We start from the raw sequence: 21,099 nt of genomic DNA on the forward strand, positions 1-21,099 counted from the left end.
GTAAAATCCGGACTGTGACGTAGTCTGATACTCGGACTACTTCAATGCATGGATATCAAATATTAAGTTAGTGGAAGCTAACGCTATACCGGTACTATAGCATTTATTATTTCCATGATATATATCTATAGTAGAATGCTTTTGATGTTAACTGTTTGTTCAACGTTGACAGGGTCAATACTTTTATTAAAGTCTTACACAATATATACATTCTTTAAAAGCAGAGTATAATAGCAGGGCATGCACAACCTTTTTTTCTCACTTTTGATTAACGACGAACGATCATAAATACTTGTATATACCATACCTTTGGTGAACTTAGTTGTTTGTCAACTTAAATACTGTCAATTTAGCACAAATCTCAGCTCTAAGTCCGTTGATATTAAAATGGATTGACATTTAATTTATGTTTGCGGAGGAAGAAGATCATATCATGCTTCGTTGTAAAATGAGATGCTTTGCGTGTTATTTTGGAGACCTGGAGCGCACTGACGAAGAACTCATGTGGAGACGAAATCTCTGATACTGCTACTGACACACTTGGCTTGTCTATACAATAGAAGACATTTATTTAGTTACAGTGTAGTTATGACATTTCAGATTTATATATAGCATGAAAATGTACTTCTTTATCCACTTCTCCTATGTTAGAGCCATTCTCTGTAAGCATTTCAACACTTGTATAGGAGGTTCGGCACACATAGTCACCGATTTTTCTCAAATTTTAATATGATGCATATCATATACCTATCATAAAAACACCAAATGTGTTAAAATACATGAATTTGAATGTATGTTTGTGAGAAAGAGATATATAGAGAGAGGGGGGGGGGGGGGGGGGGGAGGACGAGAGAATGAGTTTTTGTGTCTAAGTTTTAGATTTGATTGACTAATTGAACATACAAGTTTGCCTTAATCGATTTTTGACGTATGATTATGACCATGCTTAGCGTAAAACAGGATTTCTATAGGAAATTTTCAATTAATAGTTTAAATGGCTTTGCATTTTAAATAAAATTCTATTGATACGACAGACGAGTTGTATGCAACCAACTAGTGACAGGTGTTTGTATTTATAACAGCTCTGCCGATAATACCAGAGGCACTGATTTGTTTTGTAGTAACAATTTCATTGACCGGGTGCCAGATACATCCAATGGAAAGGTTACATGTATCTTCAAAGAGCGAATTTTAGAACAACCCTCTCAATAGAAAGCTTGATTTTGTAATGCACGCCCCTTGTTGCTAAATACAACGCTGTTGTGTGTGTCGCGATGTTTACAAAACACAATTTACGTTTATGTACGCATGATTTAATCACATATGGCAAGATTGGGTAAAAGTTGTACAAATGCTTGTAACTTGCACCCGCTCATTAAATTAGATTTACTTGATCTTTTTTTGGATCATGTAGAGGAAAAATGGGTGCATTTTTTATTATCTATAATTATTTAGAAATTGTTTTTAATGGTAATGGTATGTCAATTGCATGTACATGTAATTCACTGATCTGTATTTCTAAATAGAAAAACATATAAACATTTTGATTGAATTTTTCCATCTTTACCTCTGAAAGACAAATGATAATAAAGTGTTTTTGAAATTGTTTAAAATTATCAGCATGTTCATTATATTCATAATGATTAAATAAAAGAAAGACGACGATGCTTTATCAAATCAAGAAAAACCTGTTGCAAATACATGTATGCTAGTGCTAAATTCGTCTAATTTCCGAAAGGATAATAATACTTAATGCATAATGCATGAAAAAATAACATACAGCCAACTTCCTGCGATCGGCGGAACGGAAAGGTATCATACTCAGACAAAATGAGCATTAATTTTTTGTTTTTTAGTTGAAATCCAGCTCTGACATTTTTAGTTTTATTTTTTCGCAACTCTGAAAAAGGATTCCCCAAACTGTATTTTATAGGTACTTTTGGTTTTATTTTTTCCCCGCAATTCTATAGAAATCATTCAATCCGACCAAAAGTTTAAACACTGTCGAAAGGGCACAAACAGACTCAGTTTTTTTTTTTTAAGTGCTTATCCGGTGAATGAGAATGGATTATCTAGTATGTATCTGCGGTGAATATGTTTAATAAATATAATTATACTACGTACACGTATACATGTAAAAGGATGAAAAACGAATCTAGCAGACAAAAAGAGTTTTTGTTTATGCCATAAAGCAAGAGCGGTAATTCTTTGTTATTTTACCACAGAAATTTTTTCTGTTTGTGTATGATTAAGTTGGGGAAATTGTTATTGTAGATAGTTTTATATTCTATGAATTTTAAAACTTCATTGTAACATATTGATATGGCATGTGCATTCAAAAGAGCAAAAATAAAAAACACGGCGTTTTACATAGTTCAAGTTTCAGTTGGTTTTTAAATGAAATTCCACTCCAACTTCATACATTTTAAATCTTTTAAAGAGAAATTTGTGTTAATTGATTTGACCTCGGCATGATTTGATAGTCTGTTGTACAAATATGATCGATGTTTCACGAGCCATTATCGGAACAAGTATAATAAGGGTAAGAAATTATATTGAAGCTTATCTCAAATCAAAACAGTTCAGAACTAAGTGTCAAATACATGCATATGTATATATAACGTGTTCGCCTAATTCATTATGAATAAGCGGGAATTTTGTTTGTATAAAAACAATGAATAGGGCGAAATAGAAGAGGGAGGTTTGAATTCTATTCCAGTTATGATAAATCGATCGTCTTTTTTTCAAAAAATTTAAAATCCATTGCCTGTATTGTGCTATACCGACAATCAAATCAATACTTTCTTTTTACAAGGTCGCCATCGAAGTGGATGTTTTGAGATCTTTTAATCGTTTTAAATATAATTACGAAACTGTTGACATATGGCTGTGGCCCGTTGGTGAAAAATCCATCAAAGCATTTAAATGGGGGCCTTTGTTGAGTATTGAATCATTTTTGTTAATTGTTTGTAAAACGAAAATTGTACAAACGACGGGTCACGGAAATCGTTATTGGTTATGGTAAAGAGGGGATATTCATAGGCCCAATTGTGCCAGCGACCCATTGTAGAGAAACAATTCACTGAATTATGACAGTGAAAGAAAAAGCTCCAAACTATTTGAAGTATCCCAAACTGTAGAATGTAAGTATTAGATAATAGAACTTACGTTTATTTTGAAAAATAGTGATATATATGTTCAAACAGTGAATGTTTTTGAACGAATGTAACTGAATTGAACTAATTCTTAATATATGTATAACGCATTCATTTAAAATTTATTATTGATATGTAAATATAACGAACATGTGTAGAATTGTGTACGTCCTAGGTTGGGGGGGGGGGGGGGATGGGGGTCCGAGGCAATTTTCTATGTGAAATTAATAAATTTGAATTTGCCAGGGAAAAAAGGGGAGGGGGGGGGGTCCGGACCCACCCTCTCCCTCTAGATCCACTCATGAGGTACATGTATAAACAATGTATTGTACTTGTAATAAACATCTTTAAAAAAAAATAGATATATGAATTTAAGATTCAAACAAGTCAAGCTAAAGACATATTTTATGCCATGGTTTTGTGTTTACTACTTATATTTTAAAATCATGTTATAATTTTACAATTACATGTAACCTGTAATTTCAACCAAGTAATAAGATAATTCCATATGATATAGGCATTTCGCTTCTCTTGTTAAAACATAATTATCCCGTCGCTCCAAGTTATTTTAGAACTATTTAAAAATCATTTCAATAAAGCAAAACGCGCTTCAGCTTTTATTTGTGTTATTTGTATTTTATTCAGATTAGACAATGCCATAGAAAGGAATGGGACAGTCTTTTAACTGAAGTATTCATTGCGTTTTCATGTCGATGAAATTCATTTTGGTAGAATGAAAAAATCAGGCAGTCTTGTTCTACAGTCAAACGGTATGAGCAGTCTAGCCGCGTCTTTTACCTCCACCCAGAATGACTTAGAAAGATGGAAACTGTCGCGCGAACTTCAGCAAATTGAGTGTGAGGAATATTATACGCGTATGAATAAAGGTAGGGAAATTCACAAACTGAAGGACCTTGTGTTAGAATACATAGCGACTGGGTGTGTCTACAAACAGCACCGATTTGAAAGATATGATCCTTTCAAAAAAGAGGAATCCATTAAGAAAAGGGAACAAAAACGTTTACGGCATCAAAAACGATCTGACTCCTCTAGTAAGTCCTTAACAACGAAGAAAACAAAAGAAGAAATCATTCCTCCAAAATTAGATCGAAGCAAAACTATGGTAGAACATGTGTTAGGAGAAGTCAGACAGCCTAGTCGCGCAGGTAGAGTACATCAAAGCTTACCCGATATAACTCGACCTATAGAAAATGTTCGTATACAAGACGATTTTACTTCCGGAGGATACGTCGATGATAGCGTTTACAATGGAATGCGGAAGGTAGGCCTTTCGAATCACGATAATGACGACACGAAATCAAAGTTATCTGTAAGTTTTCTGCCGACGATAAAGCGTGTTGCGCTGTGGGAACAACCCCAGAAAGACCAGAAGGAAGAAGAAAGGAGAGAAAGAATACGTCACAAAAGATACCAGCCAAACTTGAAGGAGGAATTTCAAAAGATGTTCCCAGGAAATTGTAAAACATCATATTCAATGAAAAAGTTTATTGACAGGGAAACCAGAAATGTCATTCGTGATATAGACACTGTTCCGAGGAAGCTTAACCGCAGGGAGCAAGACCATTTAATTAAAAAATCGCAGTTACCGGAATTTATTGACAGACACAAGTCGACGTCAGCCATTCTTCGAGACTTCCGTGACATTAAAAGGACCCTCAAAACTGACAGTAAAGATCGCAAACAAGTTGAGGAAAACGAAAAGTACAACCAAATTCTCCGCTTTCTCGAGTTGGCTGAATCCTTTGAGCAGTGCGATGAGCAGTAAATCCGAAAAATTTCAGATAACCACAACCATTGAGTAAATCCTGTTTGTATTACGATTGATTTTCAGCTGAACAATGTTTGTTGAAATAGTTATAAGCCTAAACACATCAACGCGATTCTTATGAGAAGGCATGCCCATTGAATTATTCAATATGCGTGCTTGAGCTCGAGATCCAAACATTAAAAAATAAAATCAAATGCTCAAACGTTCAATTTGATTCCTTTTTTTTTGTTCACCGATTCATTTTATTAAAAATATTGATGAACATTGCCATTGATAGCTGATTTTATATGAGCATCTGTATGATATGTTCCTAATGGTAAAGCTTACACATTCAGAGAATTTAAAACTTATCTATAAAAATGTTTCTCTTTTCCATAAGTAACCAGTAAAAAGCCGAGTGGTATCATACCGAGCTATTTCCCCAATTATTTACACAAAGCAAACATCTCTATGTACGAGTAAAATTTTACCAACTACATGTTGATATTAAAAATCACCATTGTCTTTAAGTTATGCTAATTTCGCAGTATATTTGATTTGAATACAAATCTGTCAGTTCGTGCGTAAAAAAAATAATAACTTAAAAATCGTTTATTGTCAGATGAATTCTTTTTTTCTGATTTGCAAGTTACTTTCAATTATTCAATATTTTTTTTTGGATTTATTGACTAATCAAGATATCGATGCAAAATGTTAAGCTGCCAATTAAAACTGAGTAAGTCTTTGATACATGTAAAACAAAACGTTTAATACTTCAAGCAATAATCTCTTAAATTGAGAGTAACTTCTCCTGATATTATTATCAATAATTTCTCTTTTTCCACTAGATTTATATTAATGTGATTTATCATTAGGGAGATAGATGCATTTACTATATATAATTCAAAAAGTAAAAAGTAAAATCTTAAATATACCTTTTTTGCGAAATAAAATTCACAAATCAGCTAGGAAGTATCATAAATTAGGCAAACAACGTTTATAGTTGAAGCTTGCTTAGAGCGTGTATAAAGTGGAAATAGTACAAAAGTTAATCTTGAAAACATTCACCCTTCAGAAAAAAAAAATCTTCAACGTCAACGTCATTTCTTTTTCTCTGACCAGAGTTTTTTTTTATCCGATACATGAACTTATCTACAAAATAATTAATAGTCACAAATAAGGAATATATCAAATACAAAGTACCAGCATGCATGTATATTAAAGACGCGTCAGCTCATATACATGTATAGAAAAACACGGTGGCTGAAGCGTTTCATTTTTTTTTCTTTTCCTGAAGTTTTTTCCCTGTCATTTTCATACTCATTTCCAATGAAATTAATGTAGGCCACCATTGGCCTCCTCGTCAGGCAATTAGAAACCAGAATCAATAACGAGGGGAATAAAATTTTCAGCTGAGGTTTGCAATATCAAACATGAGGCTCATGGGCCATATCGCTCACGTGAGCAACAATAGGCATGATAAAATCAGCTTAATGTAGTCATAATAAAAAATATGTGGACAATGAACTATATTACATGTAACGTGTAATGACAAACAAGTTGATAAAACAGGACTATCAACAGCCTCGCTTGAAGTCATCATTTCGTAAGTTCTATGGTCGATACAACGACCTTGTCAGCAAATACAATCTTCCACTGGGTCGCATGCTGACTGACGTTTTTCATGCTAATGGTTAGACCATAATTAATCACCTAATTGTCTACGGACTTTTCCGATTCCCCCCCCCCCCCCTCCCCCGATTACGACAAAGAGCACACGGCAGGTGTGACCGGTCAGCAGAGGATGCTCACTCCTCCTAGGCACCTGATCCTACCTCTATCTCTTTGGAGGTCCGTGTTGCTCTGCTTTGAATTTGTATTTCGTTTTATGGATTTTTGAGATGGTTCACAGTTTGTTATTGTCATTTTAATGTAAAACCTGTATAAATAAAAGTCCATTCCCCCACCCCTTGGATATTCTTGTGTTTATGATCCAGTCCCAGATAATTTATAGTCATACATGGTATCACATGTTGAGCATTGCAGTTCTGAAAAAGATCCTAAACAATTGTTTATAAACGGGATATAAACCTAAATCACACTCTGAACCCTTGTGAGGCCCAAGAATCGTCCAGGGGCTAAAGTCTAAACAATTTTAAAGAACCAGCAATATTTCAAAATGCTTGCATACACTGTATAAGTAAAATCATACATGATAACATTTAAGTTTTTGTGAATAATTAAAATGTTTTCCTTTGTACAACTAGATCCCAAATGTGGCTCACCCTACGCCTCAAAATTTTGATTTTAACGAATTTGAATCCACAGTATCTGAAGTGGCTTTTACCTAAGTTACAGCTTTTTAGGCAAATGTTTTTTTTTTTTTTTTTGGAAGATTTTAAGACTTTTCCTTATATATTCATACTTAAAAATTTTGCCCCCCCCCCCTGTTGTGACCCCATCCTAGCCCCGGGGATTATGATTTGAACAAACGTGAATCTACAAAACGTGACTATGCTTCCACACAAGTATTAGCTTTCCTGGTTGATTAGTTTCTGAGAGGAAGATTTTAACAGACTGTTCACTATAAACTCATATGTAAAAATTCGAGCCCCCAGTGTGGCCCCATCCTACCCCCGGGAGTTATGATTTTCACAACTTTGAATCTACACTAGCTGAGGATGCTTTCACATAAGTTACAGCTTTCTTGGCCAAATGGTTCACGAAAAGAAGATTTTTAAAGATTTACTCTATATATTCCTTTGTAAAATATATGAATATGAAGAAGGGAATATGAAGATTTACTCCCCCAGAAAAACAAATTTCCCTCAGGCGAAGCCCTCAAGAAATACGATTTTTCTTGGAGAAATATATCTTCATATTTCCCTCATCATGATGCAAGAAATGTATATTTGTCAATTGTGGTCAGAAACAGATGCTTATACAGGGTATATATACTATTGGCAAAGCATTGCATATTGAGGCTGAGAGGTCGTGCAATGATAGTAAAACGTTGCAAGATTACATGAGACATGTTGAGCAAGTCTCATGGTCGCAGAACGCACGCATACACAGCAGCGTTTCATGTTACGACCTTCTTGCATCACTCGTTCGAGTACACAAACGTTGTAAAACGTTCGTACTAATGTTCGTGCGTTGCACTGCAACTATTTGAATCGCATTTGGTCGCATGTCCACTATTTTGTGGAGACTTGATGCGAGCACTAAACCGCAACCAACGAATGCGAAAGCTCGTGCAACATATGAGAGAGCTCGTGCGAATCTAAAAATTCCGATCGCACATTGTCGTAAAGTGCTCGTGCTTGTGAAAGGGGCTTTAAGAATTAATCTTTAGTAATTCGGAATATCAGCATTTTTGAGGCACCATATTTTCATTATAAAAAATATTTTCTTTATAAAACTTTATAAAACTCGAAGGTAATCGAATATATAACTGCCAATCATTATGACTAATCGATTTAAATTTGTTGTACATATTTCAAGTTGTTACAACTTACACGCCATGCAAAATTAAGTCCTCTTATTTAATTACTTATATAATATGTTCCATAAAGAAATACGCACATATATCACCCAAATCATTGAAACCACTTTTTTTAGCCTAAAGGGATAAGCAAAGCCCACATACAACAAACATTCCAATGAAGACAATTCAACCGTCATAAATACTATTACATAAAGGAAGACAACTCCAGAATAGTTTTTAAGAAGTTTTTTTTCCTGAACCGTTTTACATACAAATAAAAACGAAACCCGGTGAAAGACTGAGGACAAAGTAAAAAAAAAATCAACTGACTCAGAGGTGAATCTGTAGTGTGCCTGTGAAGAACACAAGTAAAAGGGATATTTAGAGAAGGGTATACTAGTAACGATTTAAACGAAGGAAGAAAAAACTGAACCAAAGTTCTTCTACAGGTATTATCTCAGTATTACGTTTTTTTCTATATGAAGTAAACAAATTTATTAATTTTGTCTTGCTGTCAGGGCGAATGATTTCCACTTAACTTTCAAGTAGTTAAGAACGATGTATTGATTTTGACCTCTGGTTGCAATTTTGGTGTGTTTTCTTTTAAAAATATCACTAAAGACTAACATAAATCAATCAAGAAAACGTCATGGGTAGTTTATTTTAATTGGTATTGTTTTTAGTTATTTTATCTGTGCTATTGAAGAGAAGACAGCTCAGTCACGAAATGTTGACAATTTCACATTTTATTTCCTAATTTTAAAATTATTCTATCTATTAGGGTTAACATTAAAAAATGTGCTTAGTGTTTATTATAATAAGCTATCCCTAGAGCAGACATTTTTCATTCTCAGCAAACTGAGTGGATTTTAAAACCAGATTGAGTTTATCTTTTGTTTGCAAGAATTAATAATGATCAAATGAATAAAGTAAACAACACGTAATCTTACAAACGGGTGTACGTTATATTTTAGTTCAAAATCATGCAATGATCGCCGTTTTTTGAGATCAATACGATGATATTAATTAAACAGAACCAGCAATGAATTAATATTGTGTGATGCATGCACATACAGACATGTCAAACTGAGTGAACCTCATCTTTATTTAGTTTAAAGTCATAGCCGAACACATTAAGACACGCGATATTTCATTGGGCGACAGGGATCGTGATCATAACCAATTAGAGAATTCTGGAAATTCTTGATCTTTTTAGTCCAATGTTGAAAAAATCAAATGTTACATTTACCTCGTAGACAAAGTGGAGGTGAATATAACTTTTATTTTTCAAAGAATGTTAAATTTCAGCCAATCAGAGAACTAAGAATCAAACACTCGCTAGCCAAGTGTTTACGATTCACACTTCTCCTCTACAACCCGTAGCAGATTTAGCCGACAAAATCAAAAGTCGCGTAATGGAATCCGATGGGCGAATAAGGACTATTTAACAATTCTTTCAATTGAAGAATTCCGTCTCCGATTCAGACAATGTGGAAATTTGATTGGGATTTTAGAAACATCACAATTGAAACATGAATACGTTGATATACAAGAGTAAATGATACTAAATAAAAACGAACTCTAATGGGCAGTTATTCTCTATATGTACAAAGTCAAAGTAACACTCAACGTTTCTACACTATACGATTAGTGTGCCTTTATGACAATGAACTTTAAATATATTTACAAAATATCCCATGACATGATGTGCACGATTTGTCCTTCCTATTATATTAATGCATATACATACATGTACATATGTTTCTGTATACATACCTGGTACAAGTTTCTTTAATTACACATATAAAAAAAACCCAAAAAACAAAAAAAAAACAAAGACAAAAACAAAAAACAAAAACAAACAAACCCCCCCCCCCCAAAAAAAAAACAAAAAAAAAAAAACAAAAACAAAAAAAAAAAACAAAAAAAAAAAAAAAACACAAAACAAACCCCCCCCCCCCCCCCAAAAAAAAAAAAAACCCATCATTTCAAATGCAGTTACTTAAAAAAAAAAAAAAACCAAATATATTTCCACTCATTTAAAACTTAAAAATTTCGGTCAAAATAACTACCAGTATGAGAGGATTTGCAACAATAGAACAGTCAAGTTAATTTTAAAAATATGTTAATCAAAGTAAAAAACTTTGATTTATGCATTTAAAATATACACAGGAAAGAACTTGATTCAAGAATTTTAGGAAACAAATTGAATGACAATCATCATCTGTGCGAAAAAAAGTAATGCATTTAAATTTGATTTCTTGTATCATGATAAAACGAATGAAGACATACCGTAACAGAGCAATTTTATTAACAGTTTGAATTTTTGGGCAAATGTGCATACCTGTAATTAATTTCAGAAGGAATATCATTAAAAATATCTTATCATATATAGATTTTCATTAAAAGTGCACCAACCATTGCCCTTCAGCCATAGGTTATCTCCAATCAAAAAAATTATAAATGAAGTAAAAGTTAACAACAGAGGTGTATGAGAGTGTTTGTTTTTGAACATTTATGATGAAGTCCCTTTAAAAGACATCTATAATCTTGCTATGAGGCCATACAAATGAAGGAAAGTTCATTCTTTTTTTTTTTTTTTTTTTATCTCATTTCACTATTCCACTACATGTTCCATTTTCAGAATAAGACTGATATTGAGAGATCCTTTTTGTCACAGTTTCATTGTCTCGAAGTTTGATTATACCAAAGCCTTGCTTTTTAGAGACCAAATTTTTTTTCGAGTTGAACATGTCTATTAAAAGTATCATCGCCATGTTTTAAAATGAATAATCAATCTCTTCAAAAAGAGTTAAATATTGAAGCATGACAAACCCATAAATGATTGCGTTCGTTTTACTTCTGTAAATTTCATGGCACTCCTTATTGACGTATTAAACAAAGAAGAGTTTAAATCGAACACGCATGATTTTGTGCAACCTTTTTTTTGTATAAGGTAATGTATAATCTAAAGATGTTTTATCTGTCTTGAACATTGTATATATTGCGTGTTTTACTCGATAGCTGATAAAAGAAAAAGAACTTCAACAATTTGAAAAGATTATTTAAAAAAATGATATTTATGATTCTGATGGGGTTAAAATATTTTTGATCAGTATATTAAAGTAACAATTCGACTTTGTTCTAATTAACATGTATCACTCTTGAAATACTGAATAAATCGAATATTTACATTGAGATTAACTATGTTAGTCTGGCACATTTTTAAAAGTAAAATCACCTAGCACATTGATGCTATCATCATTGTAATAAATATTATTGTAAGGCGTCTTTATTTCAATTTTAAGTTTGAAGCATGTTTACGATTTGAGCTGTAATAAAACTTTTCTTATTCTCACACTGCCTTATCAAATCATTGCCTATGGTCAGCCAGCATGTAGGGTCATAAAGGAAATAAAACGTTAGAAGTATCTTAACGAACTCAAAAAGCTCACGTCATATATCCCGCGTAATCATAACTTGAGAACTATTAAACGTTCATATTTTGGCCATACACTAGATATGTGAAATAGTTAAGTATTGTATACATGTACATTAATGAAATGAATAATGAAACAAATTGAAGTATATTAAATGAAATTATTAATGAAACAAATTGAAGGTGTATTCATTAATAATTAAACAAATTGAAGATGTATACATTTAAACGAAAATTAAAACAATGGAACCAAAACGGTTTCAACTCAAATCGTTCAGTTTTAATCTAATCAATGTTCATTGACAAAGCTTAAAATTCCAGGGAAAATGTTGTCATCACGAATGACGTGATCAAGTATTATTATAATTTGTTTGCCAACTATGGCGTTTCAAATTACTGCATTTAAGTATACACACGAGACACCTGGTACAGTATGATCAAAACGAGCGAAAAACTATATGTACAGAGCTCAGGTCTTCATAATAAAATTATACCTGTTGCAATGTTATTGTTATTTCAATTTGTCAAAGATTTTTGGTAGTTGTTCTATCCAGATTTATTATTATTGCATTATTTTATATGCATGCCAAATCAACACATCATTAAAGATACTGCATGATGATACATGAGGAACGTCTTCAGAACGTGTTCGACCACGTGAGGCACGTGAACTAGTCAAACCTGTTCAAAGGCCCCACACAGGCTTAATAATTTTCAGTATAAAACAAGGTATAATAAGAGATCAATCAGTACATTAGGAAAACATTGTTTGGTCTCAGATTGAAAGAAACACATTTATTGGAAATTAGTACGATGAGTAAGCTACATGAAATCTTTTAATTCAGGTATTAACTTAACATATATATATATATATATATATATATATATATATATATATATATATATATATATATATATATATATATATATAAAGCACCTGTAAAGTGGCATGGGCTCTTTTAATACGAAGGACACTGACAAACTAAGAAATATAAATGTTAGTACTTAGTCTGATGCAAAAAAAATGAGCAGGCAATAAAATCAATGTACTGCTCATCAGAATCAATGTACAAGTTTTACTAATGAATGTAAAATGTTAAAGTATACTATATGAGTTCAAAATGTCAAATGTCAAGTGTTTTTGATTGTTTCTTTTTTGTATATAATGATGTATACCTTATTAAAGTTAAATAATTATATTCTCCTGTGCCAGGCAAAACATTTATTTTACTTTAACTACCAATAATATAATATACATATTTGTTCTAATTCAATTCTTTAGATGTGTATTGTTAAATGGTATATGCATTGTTAAGCTTTAAACTATAATTCGACCTTATAAAATGATTTTCATTTAAAAGGAGATCAAATAGTCTGAAAATGGCGAAGACAACTGGGCCCTCTTAGTGGTTGAGTCTACAATATTTTGATTTGATAAGTTCGTTTTAATATCAATTTTGTTGTTTTGTTTTTAATTTTTGTTTTTAGGATTTTACTATCAAATATTGTGAATATCATAGGCAGTCATGAAATTACTGTTCTTTCATAGTGAGACCTTTCTCTGTCAAACATCAAACAAATTACCTCTGAACAGGTTGCGTCAAAATAGTTTTCTGATAATTGACCATTGACATACTCAAAATACATTTGTCAACAAGTACCATAGATAACTTTATTGGAAAGTTCAATCCTATTAGTTATTTGTCATTCAATATCCTTCAAATGATCAATGAATGTTCATTGTATCCATTGTAAACTGATTGAACTGATGTCGATTAGAAGCAAGCAGACGCTTACAGTTAACAAAAATGTATCACTCCTATCCAAACTCATACATGTCTTTGTATATGTACATACAATATGTAACAACTTTAGATGAAGAGTTTCCGCGAAAACTTCTGACTCAAGAATATGTTTTACTTTACATGGTATGAGCTTAGCAGATAATCCATTAGCTTGCTTTACATGATTATTCGACTTGAATGTTCTTAATGTGCAGATAAGGCATTTTTTAATTACGTTTTAAGGGTCAGAGTGACTCATAAAATTAGACATAAAAGTAGTGGTGACGAACTGAAACCTATAAAATTAATGATTTTAGAGTCCTCAGTCGTCAATAAATAGAATAACAATAATCTTAAATATTCCAGAGAGCATTAGAGTTGTCTGTGTTATAACTTTATTTTTCCAAGGAGAGACAAAATAGCTCTCCCAATGATTTCAGTTAACAGTTAGCTTCGTGAGCACAAAAACTAATTATGCTTGTCATTTAAGAATAAGTAGATCAGAATAGACTAGTAAATAATTATACAAATTTAATGAAAATGATTTCTTTATTTTTAATTTTCAATTTATGTTTGTCATTAAATAGAAACTTGTCAATGTTTATCTCTTTTATCGAACTGTTCATCTCCTTTGCCACACGTAAGCAGTAGCGATGATGTATTTTGTTTCATTTATTTAATTTCTTTTTCAAATGCTAATGCAAAAATCCCTCATTCGTTTTCTGATGTAGTCCAACTCAATATCCTGCTTTGTTCAGAAGAAAGAAGATCGATAGTATTATGTTATATAATTCGGGGTCATGACTAAGAGATGAAAAAAACCCTATTCCCATATGCAGTTCAGCGACTGAACAAACACAATAATAAACACTGCAACATAATTTAATCTGTTTTGATCTGAATGCATTAAACTGAAAATGAATTACATATTTATCTTAGTAAGCTATCGCATCAATAAGGGTAAAGGTACACATGTATATTCGAACCCTTCTTTTTCTTTTCCAGTTCGATTTTTAGATTCTGTTGGACTTTTTAATAAAGTTAACGACGTTTCGCAGTCGATTTACCGTTCTATGGTCTAATAGTTTTTAATTCTGATTGCAATGCGCATTCTGTCTCCTAGCTAAAATAATATCATATAAAGAATGTTGCCTACAAAATAAGACTTACGACAGAAGCGTTTTAATCCGCCAGGCGTTACGTTTAAATTTTGTCCGATTTGATGTAATTTTTAAGGTTACTTTTTTTTAATCTGCAATTAATGGCAAAAATTTAAATTACAACCAGAAGTTTACGATTTTTTATAAACTGCCTCGCGGTTTTTTAAGCTTAAGTGCCAAAACAATTTTACATGTATATCGCATAAAAAATAAATAAATATTGAATTCATTCCTTAAAAAAACATTTGACGTTGATAAAAAAATCATACTTAAATCCACACGTGACATTGATAGTAACCTAATAACAAAACGTTCGATAAACGTGTGGACTTAAAATCCTTCATCACATGTATATGGAGTTTTTGACTCTTTGTAAATCCAATACGATGGGACATGCTCTACGTATGAACAGTTTCTAAGGCGAGGCAAACTACTGACAAAGTTGGTAAAAACAGGACCATGAACAGTCTCGATTAAAGTCATTTTTTTTTTGGTAAATGTTATGGCCAATATGACGACTTTGTCAGCAAAAACAATCTTCCATTGGGTCTTTTATGGATTTCTGAGATCGTTTGTTGATCCTACCTCTTATCATTTAGAGGTCCGTGATTGTACTTGGCCTGTTTTGAATTTAAACTTTTGATTATGAATACTGTTCGTTACTACCACATGTCATCTATAAGGTGCACCTAGAAAAAAGATTTTTCAATCAACAATGTATATCACATACCACAACCGTTACGTTTGTATGGTTATTTAAAGGTAAAAAAAGCAAATCAAAAAAAAAAAAAAACAAAAACAAAAAAAACAAAAACAAAAACAAAAAAAAAACAAAACAAAAAAACAAAAAAAAAACCTCTTTTCAGATATAAGTGTGAGATCATTTTGAATTCTAACTAATAAAGGAAATCAATTTTAGAAATTTTACATATGTCAGTTTTAAAAAAAACTGCTTTGAAAACCCGTATTCAAGAATATATTGCTTTCGCTGGTTGTTTTTATAAGCTAATAACTATCTTTGATATGGGCATACCATTGTTTATGATGTAGCAGATTAGTTGAATCCCATGATTTATGTGACATGCAAATTTCGGAAAATTGCCAAAAGCCATTTAAGTATCTAATTCTGATCTAGATATCTATTTTGTGCACTTGTAGATTATGGGATAGTTTTTGGATATTGGTTTTATTAAGTAAACTTAATTTAAACAACGCTGTATACAATTAAGTCTATAACAATGGCAGTGTTTGTTGATACGATACTGTGCAAGTGATCATTTTTTGTTCAGTATAAAAAAACCCTCGCACCACACTTTGAAACAAGGGACCCATGGTCAACACCAACCACGTGGGTGTCAAAATGCATGACTTTATGTGCGGATACTCAAGCGAGATTAATACTAACAAATTAATGAAACACAATATAATGGTATTTTATATTGCTACAGATTGCATAAAAATAATAACTTTTTTGATTAATACCTGTCAGTAAAGTTATCAAACTTCGTTGCACTAGCCTTTCTGATCTAATTTGTAAACATGTGCTATCTTTTTCTATTTACATAACAACTAATTGGTGAGACACAATACAGTGGTATTTCCTAGTATTAATTGATTTCACCCTAATGGCTCCTTTTTTTAGTCAACACATGTTAACAATTTCATCAAGCATCTTTTCACTAGCCTTTCTGATTTAACTAAAAATGAGACGTATATTTTACTAAAGATTATAAGATAGTTACGTGTATCGTGTATATATAAATATTGCTTAACACATTCTGCTCTGGACAAACATTCACACACATATAGATACAGATTTTAAATACAGGTATCTTCTGATTAAATTACATAAATTATGAAATATAATTTATGCCCATGCATTGATCTTAACAATTACCAATAAAGCCTATTCTATTGATAAACTCAAGTCTTTTGTTCCATCTATGAACTGCAGCTTGTTAATTTTTTACCTTAAAAAAACAACTAAAAAGTCATTGACGAAATAATGTCAATTATTAATGACGAATCAAAAAACTTGTGCGAATGAACAACATCATAAACAGGGAGATCCCTGACGAAGTAAATACTTAAACTTATTAAAATGATTTATGTAACGGGTACTGTGGGATCTCCCTTATTTGTTATAAACACCTAAACAAACATTAAGATCATCAGGTAAAATATATACAAAAAATAGTAAACAACAATGGCAGGTTGATCTCCCTTAATATAAACATGTAAGCATTAAAGGTGGCATATACAATCAAAGTACTGAAAAACTGACGGGAGTTGATTTTGTCGATGGTTATTTATTTTAATATCAATGATATGTTATTTTGCATGACAAGTACATGTAGTTTCTAATTTGTATTTGAATTACGCATATTTTTTATAATATGAATTTTTGGACTTTTTCGACAAGAATGTCGAGAAACCCCATAAGCATCATGTAAGATAATAATTAGAGATAAAATTAATTCAATCAAACTATGTATAAGTAATAGAAATATTTCTCGAAAATTGTATGGATCCAAGCAATATTGAACTTCAGTCTCGTTCAACCAAACGCTCGGCGGACACTGTAAATCTACAACAAGCAAGAGAGACTCTCTGCCATTCTCTCTGCTTGTCGGAGATTTACGGAGACATCCGAGCGTCGAGTTGAACGAGACTATATTGAACTATGGCGTAGGAATACATACGACTACAAGAATTTAAAATCTGACTATTTACAAATTATTTATAAATAAGTTTCCTTGAAAAACAATGCTAAAGCAGACATTACATCGCATTTATCAATTTTTTTTCAAGAACTAAGTCTTGTCAGCAGCGATGATTTGTGCTGAGGTCCAAACACTGTTTCACTTACGGTTTGTCCTAGTAACTGCATAGGGGAGTTGATCAAAATCAAATCCCAAAAATTAAATTTGCAAAGCGAGCAATAGCTTAGGTTACGAAAACACGTCCTTCTCACACTTGAGTAAAAAGAAACGTGATAAACACGTGATCAAAATACTCAAATTTCATTGGCTAATGACAAGGTGGACGAATAAGCTAAAAATAACCAAAAAAAAACCCGAACATATATTAGAATTTCTTAAAAAAAAAAAAAAAAAAAAAAAAAAAAGAATTATCGATACAATGATGACATAAAACATATTATTTGGCAATTATATTTTAATATGTTCACCAGAAGAAAAATGATACTCCTACCGCCTTTCTTTTAAAAACTATATTAACTCAGGTATTGTTTTACTGGAAAGTAATAGGTAATCTATTTTTCTTAAAATGACATTGAAATTGTACAAATTATCAAAGCTCAAGGTAAGGACATATTTTCAGGTCAAAGGTAATCTTTGTAATAAATATCTTCTAATCATTTTCCATTACAATATACGGTCTACACAGGATTTATGCATTTTTGATAAAGACCTTGAACTTACACAAATGATTCTTGGTTAAAATTGGGACACACTTTCAGTTCGTTAACAAAGTAGGAACTTCTAATGTTTCTTCATAAGAAATATAACCATCTATTTTATGCATATAAAATCGAATTTGTGTATCCGTCTTAGATATACTGCCCAACCCTTTCCAATTTGTTTAGAATTTATTTATTTAAATAATATTTTATTCAATATAATATATTGAATCGGATTGGAGAGCAAGCACAGCCTAATTTAGCCCTTTCCCTAAACTAATTTTTTAGATTTTGCAGATTATAACGGTGGAAGACTTATCATTGGGTTCATTTCCAGAAATGTCGTGACATATGCACTGATGTTGCACTTGCGTACAACCAAAACAACTTAGGCCTACGAAAGCTTTGTATTATTATGACGTTGTCATCAATGAACTGTGAAGGGGGTAAAGGTTAAACCATTTTGTTTGTTATATAGTTGCTTGATGTGGATTCACATTGTTTTGTGCATATAACTTACATTTAAATATTAAGTAACCACCCGCGGTTTACTTGGTGTGGACATTCGAACGTATATGTTGTGTGTTGTATAAAAAATTAATGCATTTGTTGATTACATTGGTTTGCCCAAAATTTGTGGGTTCATTTGCATCCCACAAAGTAATTTGCCACGGTCAATGTTGTCCAGATTATTAAAAAAGAATTATTACATGTACAGGTTATCATAGTAGGTAATAACATGTTTTAGAATAGATTGATTAAAGGTAATCAGAAAAGAATGATTACAAAACTTAGAAAAGAATGATTGAAATATAATCAGAATAGAATTATTACACGTCCGAATAGAATGGTTACGAGTTTAAGAAAAGAATAATTGCATGTGTTGTTATTAATCTAAACATGTCTACATCTCTATCATAAGGTTAATTAATGTGCATGTATATGTATGTTAAGGACAGTGGATAGAGCCTATCGACAACTAGTTTGCTGATGGTACACAGCATTTTTTGTACTGTACTCTATAGCTAGATAGGAATTCGTAAACAACTTATGAAACATTATTAAAAACGTAAATATCAAACATTTTCATAATGAGGCCATACCTTAAGAAATGGATATAAAAGCATAGTAGAACTTTTTAACATGAAAAAAGTAATTTGCAGCAGCTGGCTTTTTAGGACTAATATCTGTTACATATCTTCATCGACTTCCCTGCATCTGATCTCTCTTTACAATAACAAACCTTTTTTTTTTATTATCTCTGCGGTATGCTATAAGCAACGATAAACGCTGTTACATTTAGTTTGATGCCAACCTATGAAACCTTAGCTAGTGTTTACTATTTTAACTTTTTTAACGACTTTGCATTTGAAGTTTATACACGTTGGTAGGATAATTACAGGTAAATAAGAGAGCCCACTCCAGTAGTTCTAAGACAGCCTATTATAACTTTAGTATGATCGCCATTAGATAAAAAAAAAGAATGTAGGAAAGTGGGCTAGAGTGTTCTGCTTTTTTTCATGAATTCAGGAAGTTTGTTCTCTGTTTTTTTTTATGACGTGTTGTTGTTTGTGTATCCCTGATATAGAACGGCGTGGGTGTACAACAGTTACATGGAATCAATCATTTGTTTTATAGATTCAACTTATAAATAAAGAATTTAGTTTTATTTCTTTATCTATTCACAATAATAACATGTAAAACAAAAAACTTGGTATCCGGTTATGTATTATGCTTCATTTGTGAATTTTGTTTCTTTTTGGTTTTTTAATTTATTTTGTTTTTGTTTTTTTCTTTTTTAGCGGTTATTTTTTCTAAAATACATATATATCAATGACGACAAACAATGTTAAACATTTTTAACAAATGTATAATTTCAAGAGGAAAGATGCTCAACAAATAATCAATTTAAAACTTTTTTTTAGAAAGATAAATCTTAAGAATATCTCGTATAGATATAGATAGATAAAATATATCGTATTGACGAGAAATGATGTCGTAATAACGAGAAAAGATCTAGTAATTGCTAGCCAGTTTTTTTTTATTACCAAATCTGTACATTCTGAATATATTATTATTGAACATACATGTATTATTAATTTTTTTTTCAGTTTTCACTTTACCGTCGTAAGAATTGAAAATGAAATATGTCAGGGTGAAACCAGAAGAAGAAGAAATATGTGTTGGAAAGACAGTATGAGTATATACACATCGCTGTTGATTCTGTACATTTTCTTTTAGTGTGCGTTATATTTCAAGTATTAGATGGAATCATTCTAATAGAAGCTTGGACTTTGAATAGTCGTGGCGCTTTCTTTTAGTGTATGTTATATTTCAAGTATTAGATAGAATCATTCTAACAGAAGCTTGGATTTTGAATAGCCGTCACACATACAGCAATTTGACGTATGTCTATTTCATTGTACGACATTCAGCCATGGCTATCTGACACAAACAAGGTTTTTCTGACTTTTGAGCTTAGACTTTGCAATCTGTGCTTATTTCACTTAAAAAAACAGCGTCATTTTTAACTTGTTTCGACTGGACACACGAAAGAGATAGTTACATGTACATCCTACCGAAAGTCCAAGGTCCTGTTAAAATGGTTTGAATAAAAGTTTTTCATCAGTTTATAGAGTTTTAACCGCGCAAACCTATACGTGGTTTTAGAATCAAAGATTTCTCAATTTGTGCTCTTTTCTACTTGACATTATACATCTATTAGCGTTTTACAGAATAACTTACAACTAGGTCGTAAATTTTATGTCTTAAAAAATGAAACGCCACTTTCAAAATTTATAAAAATACGAAGAATATTAAATAATTCTTGGAACTTTGTTTGAAACTGTAACTGAATTAAAACACTGGGTATTAATTGAAAATGA

The 21,099-nt window shown here is 31.7% G+C and overlaps 1 protein-coding gene across 2 annotated transcripts; it reads left to right on the plus strand.

Annotated features, from left to right (window-relative positions):
* Window positions 1-2,804: 2,804 nt before the first annotated feature.
* On the plus strand, window positions 2,805-5,153 carry LOC128159634 (uncharacterized). 2 transcript variants are annotated; one of them, XM_052822783.1, is made up of 2 exons: window positions 2,805-3,143; window positions 3,888-5,153. In XM_052822783.1, the coding sequence occupies exon 2, from the start codon at window positions 3,889-3,891 to the stop codon at window positions 4,939-4,941; it is 1,053 nt and encodes a 350-aa protein (XP_052678743.1). In that variant the 5' UTR covers window positions 2,805-3,143; window position 3,888; the 3' UTR covers window positions 4,942-5,153. The 2 variants fall into 2 exon arrangements, with proteins under 2 accessions (XP_052678743.1, XP_052678742.1); XM_052822782.1 differs by having other exon boundaries at window positions 2,814-3,143; window positions 3,801-5,153.
* The last annotated feature ends 15,946 nt before the right edge of the window (window positions 5,154-21,099 follow it).

The sequence above is a fragment of the Crassostrea angulata genome, chromosome 8 (genome assembly GCF_025612915.1).
Source record: "Crassostrea angulata isolate pt1a10 chromosome 8, ASM2561291v2, whole genome shotgun sequence".
In the NCBI taxonomy this organism is placed as follows: domain Eukaryota; kingdom Metazoa; phylum Mollusca; class Bivalvia; order Ostreida; family Ostreidae; genus Magallana; species Magallana angulata.